The sequence below is a fragment of the Xiphophorus hellerii genome, chromosome 23 (assembly GCF_003331165.1).
Source record: "Xiphophorus hellerii strain 12219 chromosome 23, Xiphophorus_hellerii-4.1, whole genome shotgun sequence".
Taxonomy (NCBI): Eukaryota; Metazoa; Chordata; class Actinopteri; order Cyprinodontiformes; family Poeciliidae; genus Xiphophorus; species Xiphophorus hellerii.
The window spans coordinates 31,164,912-31,175,548 of record NC_045694.1 but is presented as its reverse complement, the minus strand read 5'-3'; the positions used below and the strand labels follow the sequence as shown (position 1 = coordinate 31,175,548).

Sequence of the window (10,637 nt, the reverse complement as noted above, 5' to 3'; positions counted from 1 at the left end):
CAGGGAAGTTGCTGACATCTTGTCGAATCTGCACCACAAATTAAGGTAAAAAGTTCCCAAACCATAACCAGTGAGTGTGCACAACATTGTGTTGATGATGTTTCACAAAATGTGCTTAATTTTTTCACACTTCAATCAACAAAGAAAGGATTTTAAACACACTCATATTTGACAAATCTCAATTTTTAATGTCTCTCTCTTGCCCCTAAAACGTCTCACAGGCAATTGAAATGATTCCCCCTCATGCGGTTCCAGGGGAAATTGGATTTTGGGTGCTGAGTGGTAAACCCTTATTTCTAAAACTACAGAAGAATAAATTTAAGGCTTCCCCTGTGGCAGTAAAATTGGGGCAAAGAAGACTTTATTCTCTTTAGGGAAGATGAATTTTGATCACAGTTAAATTTGGGTACCAGTGGATGTTCTCACTGTCAGCCAAGCAAACCTGTCCCTCCATCCCTCAGTTTTCATCAATACTTTTTTTGCATTAAGAAAATGCAGAGACACAATACTGTATACATACATGCACGCACCCACACACGCACTCACACACAGGCACTTTTATATTTATATAAATGCCTCAAGAGCTGGGCTGCGATCAGATTGAATTAGTTACTGTCTCATCAGCTATCCTCTCTACCTTACTCCCATACAGGGTATTACTCACTAAACCTGAGTCACACAGACTCTATGTGTGTGTGTGCGTGTGTGTGCGTGCGTGACTGTGTGAATGTACATACATCAGTCACCTTCTCTGACAGCTGTAACCTCAGGCCACTCAGCCTCCTCTGCAACACATTTACATGCAGGAACAAACAGAATCTGAAGCTCTTCAGAATGCACCGAGTCCCTGCTTTACAGAAAACAACACAGAGGCACACGCACTCTTGTCATTTCCATTTAGGACAAGAGTAGCCCTGTGGCCAGATGCCTCTTACCTGGGGAAAGTCGGTCCGCTCCCCGCTCCTTACCGGTTACTGGGACGACTGTCTGTCTTCAAGGTCCACCACACACACAGACACCCACCCCTACACGCATGCACCATTAGTCACACTTTGCTTCAGGAACCCCCCCCAACACACACAGACACCCCCTCCACCCTTTCCCCCCCAAACTCAGTTGAGTCATAGTTCCAGTGTAACAAAGAGAAAAATATGGCTATGAATACAATAACTCTTTATTCTTAGGATGTCTTTGCTGTTCATAACTTACAGCTGAATAGGAACATTTTGCTTTCCATAAATGTTGTTTCAACGAAAGGAACTTTTCTGAGTCAAAGTAAGTAAGTGATTAATGAAAATAAAGTCAAGATGTGGTTTTGTAAAGCGGTAAGTTGGTATGAGCCAGACTATAAATGCCTCCTGGCTAGAGAGAATGAATACCTTTTACTAATACAATAGAAAGCAGTCACACATGTAAAGACTAGCTGGATGAAAGACATTAATTGTGATTCAAAATGGAGGAGTTTCAAAAATATTTCTCGCAGCATTGACAAATCCATAGGCTTTCCATCCATTACTGAACCTTTGAGGTGTTTTACAGGCACAACAGTCACCAAATGTTTCCTTTAAGTTCACCCCTACGGCATTCTGTACCAAGTCTCTGACATCGTCACTTTACAAAACCAGGTCTCAAAGTGGAAGTTTCTAGAAATTTCACAGAGGTGTAGTACTCCACAGGTGTGAAAACACACATGCTAAGAACACACAGCTGAAGGTTGATTCTGCACATGCAAATTTCAGATAATAACAAAATCAATGGTGGGCAGCATTGTACTGTGTGCTACTTAACCTGCTCAGTTTAACAACCTCTGTTATGGAGTATACGAGTTACATGAGCACCTGGTTCATCTGAGACATGTCACTGTTTTCTGAATGAGGTGGAAGCCAAAGGTCAAAGAGCATTCACGTTTCAATGGTGTGCTAAAATCAGAGCGCCATCTAGTGCCCTGGCATGTCAACTACAGCAGAGTAAGATATCTTGTCTCATGCAAACATGAAAAGTTTTCTCATCAACATGCAAAAATACCAGCAGTTGCCATTTCCATGAGAGTCACCCTCTGCAAGTCACTTTGATCTCTGAGCGGTGCACCTCCACTCTAGCAGGTTTTAGATAAATTCTTGGACAGAATTCTCTATGATTTGACACCATGTTTCTTTTGAACTTGATGAATTGATAACTCTGATTCTAGGGGCGCCATGTGCCGAGGCTGTGTTATTTCTGGATGTCTTGGGTTCATTTCCCAGTCTCAGACTTTATGCTGCATGTCTTTCCTTTCTCTCCTCACCCTATTTCCTGTTCAATAAAAGCCAGTAATGTTCAAAACTCTTTTAAAAATGCCTCTGATTCTATAGGCTGCAGAGTTATTTGACCTGCAGCTGGATGGTGAGCAGGAACATAACCACTGATGGCAGTAGCCAGACGTTAAGGGCCATTAATGGGGTTTAGTCAAGTGGGAAGGAGGTTTCACAGTCTCTGTGACAATGTGCAATCAGGAGCTGAGAAAATGAAAGCGTCTTACATTGTTATCCTTCCTATGTTATGTGCTTGATATAAGAAGAATCCTTGTGTGTTTCTAGTCTGCTGGAAACATGAAAGCAGCAGCAACGTCTGACAGGTTAAAAGCCTGCTCTGCTGAATCTATAAATTACTGGGGTATAGTCTGATGGAGTAAAGCTTCCTGCCAGCAGGGCAACATATTTCCAAAGTGTTACGAGTCACTGATTTTCTGCAAGGTAACCTCTCATTGTGAGATGTGTTTTTCATCATTTCTACCTCCCCATTGATCTGTGCAATAAAAGCTGCCTTCAAATTCTCCCTTTTCCCTTCAAATCATTTACTGTAACTCAATAATGTCTCTTTTTTGTGTGATCCTCCATGCATTGTTGGAGTGTTCGTGGCAGTTTCGCTCATTGTTTCTAACTACCCTGTGCTTCAGACCATCGTGAGAGGGGATGAAACACCCAGCATTTAGGAAGCTCAGCAGCATCCCCATGTGTCTGTACTCCGAACTGCACATGAACGAGTACCCTCATAAAAATGTGAAATACCGTTTGAGCGAGAGTCTTGCTCTGGTCGTTGTTTTCAGATAACACAGTGAAAGGTCAGGCATGCCTGGGGATTGAGGTCCATCCTAAGTCAACTGCAGGAGAAAATAATAGAATGGATGATGAGAAAGAAGAATAGATGGAGCGGGGAAGGAGGCTGGAATGCAGGATGGAGGTTAGGAAAAGGGAAATGAGAAGAGGTGATGAGGAGAGGAGATATTACGAACCCATCCAAGCTGTCAGAGTAAATTAATAAAGCCACAGTAATCTGGGCTGCTTTTTCAGCCAGTGACTCAACAGCGTCCAATAGCTGTAGACACAGTTAATCAATCATTTATTTAATAGTTTATTTATCCTGAATGAAAACGGAACATAGACACATGAAAACAATGACAGGTTTTACCTTCAGTGTGTTGATCAGTGAGTTTCAAGTCAATAAATCTCATCTTGATTGTAACAGAAAAGTCTCTCCTATGTTCCTCCAGTCCAGACCGACAGGCAGGGTAAGATGACTGTCCTCTGACAAGCAACATCTTTCATCTGTTCTTTAATTTGCAAATCTGTGCAGGAGTAATCAAATCCTTAAAATACAAACTCTTACTGCAAACAAAGTTCAGATATTAACATAAATATTTAATGGTTTCATTGGCATTGCATTTTCTGGTGACTTTCCCTCAGCTAACACACTCTGGTGTCTGGTGTCCACAAGATGGAGGTAATTAAACCATTTCATTCCAGTGTTTTGTACCTGTGGCACATCTAAAACCTGCAGGACAGCGGCCCTTGAGAACTGGAGTTTGACACCCCTGCTCCAAAGGAATCCGAAGGCGTTCCCAGGCCAATTGACAGACATACTCCCAGTTTGTTTGACACAGCTGAGTCTGTATTGGTGCTATTGGAGATCTATGGATGGAGTTGTGTTCTTTGGATTCCCAGGAATTTGGGGGAAGATGGTGGTTTAGTGGCAGTTAGGTGCAGTGACTTGTGCAACTTCTGCTTGTCAAACCCTATCACGCTTGAGAATTGCTCTCCGAGGAAAGTATCAGGCGTCTTTGTCTGATTAGTCTTCACTTGTTGTTTTGAACATTTGGCCACATTCCCCAAACACTATCAATCCACCCCCAAGGCCACCTCATGATGTCTTTGTCTGTATGTGTAAAATTACCAATAATTTCTGGAAAATGTAAAGGGGACTCTTTTGTCAGGTAGTCTTCTGTAGTCATAGCGACTGGTACAGTACTGTATGTATTGAACCAGACAGAAGAAAAAAAACAAACAGTACAATGTCAAAAACACATCTTAATGAGGAAGCTGATTAAAAACACAAGAGCAACGTCTTCAAAACACACACAGTGATATCTGAGCTTCAGATTAATTCTTCGTCTATGTTATGAAGACAGTAACGTTTGTTTGCTTACACTGAAAACAAAGAAGGAACCTCTGGAAGTAGATTACCTCAATGTTTGCTGTGTGTCTGATTAGTGTCAGCTGGTGCAGTAATATCAAGAAGATAATTAAGAGCTTAGATTGTAGGAAAAATGAAACAGTGTGCTGGTGGCTAAAAGATAAAACACACACACATACACGCATACATACACATTTACATGGGAACACAATAAAAAGAGAAAATGCCAGAACTTGGCTCAGTACAAACAGGTAACATTCCAGTCCCTCTTCTTATTCACACACACTGATGCACCCAGTTTTCTGCTCTGGCCAGCCTGAGGCTCACAGTGAGACAGCCTGAGATGGTTGGTGAGCTTTAATACACTGTTCATGTGGTAGACAGTAATGTGATTCCATGTAGTTCTGTGTGTTTTGGTGTGAACGGAGACTTTTGTGTTGGGAAGGATGTGAGGAGTGAAATGAATAGACTGTTACAGGTGTGGACAGTCATCATGTGCTGTCTGTTCACAGACTGGCTAACATGGTCTGCTCTGGAATACACACAGATCAATCCCATTTCACTTTAATATATGAAAGTGTCAACATTGACTATGAAGTGATCAGTTAACTGATATAAAATCAAAAGTTTGAGTTGCTTCATGAGTGATTTCCATGTACCATGAGTGACATCCTGTCAGCTTTGTGAGAATATGAAAATCAAACCTAGAAAACCCACGACCCACAGTCCATTTGTTAGATTCATGTTTTGGTGTAACCAGCCCTCTTTCCCAAACCCTCGTCCCCTGCCTGGTTTCAGTATATTCTTTTAGTTTCTGGATCTTCTTCAGAGAATCTGTCTGCTCTCGGTGCTTTGGGTACTATTTTGGACTTTTCTCTACTCTTAATGAGTCTGGAAGACATACTCTGATTGTTTCCAACCCATGTAGAAGACTAACAGCCAAGCATATGAGAGTTAATGAGGAAAAGCCTGTCATTATTGTCACAACAGCTTGGCTGTGTGGGAGTCATACACTCAATCATATATGTATTTTTAAATAATATATTCTATTTTTTCAGTCTATATGTTTTTCCCATTGTTGACAGTGAAGGGCAGAATATACGGAATGAAAACAGAAGCATCTGATTTCCAGCATATTGTGGTTATAATCCAAGGACTTTTTTTCGTTCACATTTTTACATGATTGTCTTCTAGTAGCAAACACCCTGTAATCTTATGAGGCCATGTGTGACATAATTTCGTTTAATCAAGAAATACATAATTTTATACTTTAATCTTTTATAAATTAAAACACTTCCTGCTCATTCAGCAGATTTGAAGACCCGGAAGAATATTCCCCCGGCAACTGGAAGGTTGTGGGTTTTTCTTCCAGTTTCTCCGACCACATGTCAAAGTGTCCTTGGCAAACACATGGACTCCAAGTTTCATTGCAATACTGTGCAGTGAAGTGTGGATGTGTGTGAATTGGTGAATGTGACTTGAAGACTAAAAACACTCTGACTGATTGTTAAGATTAGAAAGTGTCATTTAACATTCAGCCAGACTAATCCAGTAAAAAGGTTGGTGTCTGATGCTTAAAAGAGCTGAAATGTCAGCTGCTGAGTTGGACGGTTCCAAATATCTGAATGTGACAAGGTTTGAAAATGTTCCTGTGGTAGGTTTGCCCTTCATTATTGAAACTGATTCAACTGACTTTTAGTAAATGTTACTTTGCCATTTAAAAGTCCAGCGATGGCAGTCCATGAAGCATGGACGCTGTGGTGAATCTTCATTTGCCTGCAGCGCGTCCAGCTAACTGCCTGCTTCCCACCCAAAGCCTGATCCTGGTTGGGTTTACGCCAAATTTTCTGTGGCTCAGCACTAAAGTAAAAGCTCCTAGGCATTTTGTCACCAGCCTGCCATCCTGTCATCAACAGTAAAAGCCCTCCATTTACAGGACACAGAGCAGAGAGGGAATTCAGTGTGCCATGGGGCAGCAGTTACACAGATAGATTACCTGCAAATCCCACCCAGGGGGAAACTGAGAGCAGAGACATCAACAGACTACACTCACACACACACCCACCCCGCACAAATACACACACATAGTTCTCTGGAGTGAAAGCATACGCACAACAGGGCACATCGGGCCAAATCGCTTCATTCCTGATTCAGGAAGAGGATGGTGGTGCAGATGCAATCTGACTGGCAAATGTGAAATGTGATGGGAGAAAGGGAACATAAGGTCAGGGTGGTGATGGAAAGTCATGATAATGATTGAGTCAAATGGCAAAGGTCCTAATGGTGGAGCTGGACCATCTGCATGCTAACACAGATGGAGAACAGACAGAGACGTAGTGCCTTTCATACACAAACTGAATCTGAAAACTTTGAAACTAAGTCAGTGTGGTGTGAACATGGTGAAGGAAGTCAGTCCCAGTGACATAGTTTCAAAATGAAGAATGTTTTAAATTACCATATTTTATGCATTATAAGTCTCTGTGTAGAATAAGTCGCATCAGTCAAAAAATTCATCATGAAGAGGAAAAACCATCCATTTTATTTATGGATAACTTGTCCAACATGAGGTGGGCTTTGTTCGTGTTGAACGTTTGATCCAGTGACATGCTGTGTTCAGTCTCCTGCTTTTCAGCAAACTCAGAAAATGTCAACTTTGGCTTGGAATCTGTTGGAAGTTTCTGACGGACTGATGTCCGTGCTCTGATAGAGAAGAGTTTGGATTGCAAGATGCAGGTAACACCAAGAATGCCCGCTTGCAAAGTTATTCATTTTCATCTCCTTGGCAACGAGGCAGGGGTGGAGACACAGCTGTCCTGTCTCTCCCAGCAGCTCTACAAGCATCTGGGACTCGTTCCTGCAGCTCTAGCCAACTAGCTTTCCTTGTGAAAGCAGACAGTAATGTTTCCTCCTTGCTTCATGTCAATCAGTATGAATTCACGTTCAATTCATCAATCAAAAAAATGCATCATGAAGTGAAAATAAAACACATACTGTATAAGTCACGCCTGACTGTAAGTTGCAGGACCAGCTAAACTATAAAAGAGTGTCTGGAAAATAAGGCAAGTGCGAGAAACATTTTAAACAAATATTAACAAAATGTCACAGACACACAACTACACATAGACATGAGTTTCAAACTGGTGAATAAAGTTTTCAGAAATGACAGAGAAAATTCTCCATGTTCATACGCTTTTATTGGGAGTTATGATGACCAATTGCTTGGAGAAAATCTTCATGTTAAGACATTTATTTTCAATAAAACTAATAAATAAAAATATGAGTATGTGATTATTTAGACTTCCTGTTTATATTGCTAATTTCTGAGATAAATCATTCTAATAAGTACTGTAAAAAAAACATTAGCAATTATTGTGTTTCAGTGCATAAAAGGTCCTATAATATCACATGATTACTGACAACTTTTTTACTCTAAACTAAAACATAATACAAAATACAAAATGATAAACGTAAAGTCAAACATCTACAGAAAGATCTTAACTCAGTTATATCTGACATAAGACATATCTTTCATCATTCCTCAGCTGAAATGAAACTGTCCGTTTTTACTGGTCAGCAGGTACTACCTCCAGGATGATCTGCATCGTTCTGTTGAAAGAATCTGTTGGTATAGAAATAAAACAGCTTACAAATAACTCATTCCATTTCACAACCAAGCAATAATGTTCCGTTCACATTTATAGACAAAACTAATTCTGCAGAGCTCATCAAAGCAATCTATACTTTAACATTTTTGTCAGTTGATGTTAATGAATTCTATCAATGCCTGATGTAGAGATATCTTGGTAGCAAGTGACAAAGAACAAAAATATCAAAGTTTAACAGGGGAGAGTGTCATGAAGCGGTGTGTTGAGGTGGTGGTGAGGCAGATGCAGCAGACCCAGGTTGGATGAATAAATGATTTTAATAATGAATGTCCCAAAAAAGTCCACACAACCAGGCAGCACGACTGAGCAGAAGCCAGGGCTCAACGCCGGTATCAACTGGTAGATTGAATGCACAAGACGAAGGACTGATCGCACATAAGACGAGGACCCGACAGAGACACAGGTGACACTAAATACACACGGGGTAATCAGGGAATGAGAAACACCTGGGGACTAATCAAAGGGAGACAGGACAACACGGAGACACAGGAAACTCAAAATAAACACACAGAAAAACACAGATCCTGACAGAGAGCTTATCAATGGTGTCAAAAGTTTTAAAGGACTGTTGTCCCAGGCATTAACATCTCTCAGGCCATACAGCTCTTGCTTTAGTTCTATGAAGATCAGGTAGTTAATGAGAGCATCAGTGACCTTGAACACTCCCTCAGCTCTCACTGCAAAATGCCTCAGGGGAACAAACTGTAAGATCCACAAATCACATGCGAGCCACACAATCAAACTCCCATGATTCCTCAGCCGTTCCACGAGGCTAAAGTTCTGCTTCACTGTGCAAAATTACGAGAAGAAAGTCATAATATTAACACTAAGACTTTATTCTCATAATATTATTTTATTCTCATACAATTTTATTCTTGCATTTTTGTGACTTTATTAATTATTATTATTATTATTATTATTATTATTATTATTAGTATTAGTATTATTATTATTAGTATTATTATTATTATTGTTATTATTATTATTATTATTATTATTATTATTATTATTATTATTATTATTATTTTCTTAGCATTGCTCAAATACTCCGTCATCTAGTGAGACCCTTATTAACAAATTAAAAACTTCAACATTCAAAAATGTGTCTATAAATTACCATTTGAGGACTAATTTATATTTGTCAGAACTATAAATCATCAGAAATTCTTTTTACAAAGAAGCCATTATATGAAATGGATGTTTGTGCTGAGTTACCTAAAGCTTTTTGAAGCCACCTTGGTCTGGTGAAGTAAATAAAAATGTAGTAGGCAGGGATGCCAGTAAGGGACATGGCGAATCCAATCCCTGTGTTAAACGGGTCTGAGTACAGTGACAGGAAGACCATGAAGAAACATGTCAAACAGAAAACCACGGGGATGAAGAGCGGCACCTGTGGACGAGACAAGATGGGACTGATGTAATATGATGTATGTTTACACTGATGTGTGGTTTCAGAGTTCCCACGATCTGCATTTGCAGATCAGAAGAACAACATTTCCTAGAAAATGAACAAACAGACCACAGAAGGGGAACTAGATCCACTGACTCAATGAATGACTCAAAAAGAGCCTACAGTTTGAAAATGTTCTAATTATTTGCCTTACTGATCACCATTAGAGTAATACCAATAACCTCTTCTACAAAACCTGAACATTCAAAGTTATATGGACTGATTCCAACTAAGGGACCTTCACTGATGTAGGACTTGGCAATTTAAACTCTTAGCAGTCAACAAAAGGTCTACTTAAAAAATGTATGAAACTTCATCATGTATGAAACTTTGTACAACTACAGTTGGTTAAAAATACTGAGACACTTACCTTAAAGGGTCGGGGGAGATCTGGTTTGGTATATCGGAGGTAAATTAAACCCAGAACCACCACACCAATAAACAGCCACCGCAGAAAGCTCATGAAGTTAAGAAGGCTGTAAATGTCCCCCACAAACAGCTGGAGTATGGTCATGGGATACTGCAAATTCACATACGTACAACTTGTTATTAAAACATGAGATGACATACAGGAGATAATGTTGTCAGTATTGTCTGTTGAAGAAAAACAAGAACTGAAAGCGCACTGACCAGTATAAGGACAGCAGCCAGTGGAGTGTGTCTGCGGACATGGATCATAGACAGGACCTCAGGAAGCTGTCCTTCACGTGACGCTACATAGAACATTCTAGATAACACAAACACCAACTCATATAAACATAGAGAAATGGGAACAGTTTAACAGTAGACTAAAGGCTCCCACATATTTGGGAATACTTCACTCCACAGAGGTCTGTGTGAACTCAAATGTATTCAAAGAGGACTCAATGCAAACTGAAAGTGGACAGATTCTCGGGTAACACATTCATATCGTATCATAAGTTTGATAGTCGATGCAATCAGTCGCAAGCACCAGCACCAGTCAATGCTGGTGCAGTGGGACTATTTCAAAGTAATGTAAATGAACAGCCATTGTTAACACCCACAGCTCATCAGGTTTGGGGACAGAACAACTCTTCTAAATCTTTGAGGCC

The 10,637-nt window shown here is 40.2% G+C and overlaps 1 protein-coding gene across 1 annotated transcript in view; it reads right to left on the bottom strand.

Moving 5' to 3' along the window:
* Positions 1-6,967: 6,967 nt before the first annotated feature.
* Positions 6,968-10,637, bottom strand: part of slc7a11 (solute carrier family 7 member 11) — a 30,107-nt gene continuing 26,437 nt past the window's right edge. The window contains exons 9-12 of the mRNA XM_032555489.1: positions 10,195-10,291; positions 9,935-10,084; positions 9,330-9,504; positions 6,968-8,068 (exon numbers count right to left, since the gene is read on the bottom strand). Coding sequence (XP_032411380.1) covers positions 8,013-8,068; positions 9,330-9,504; positions 9,935-10,084; positions 10,195-10,291 — 478 coding nt within the window. The 3' untranslated portion in view covers positions 6,968-8,012. The remainder of the gene's footprint in view (positions 8,069-9,329; positions 9,505-9,934; positions 10,085-10,194; positions 10,292-10,637) is intronic.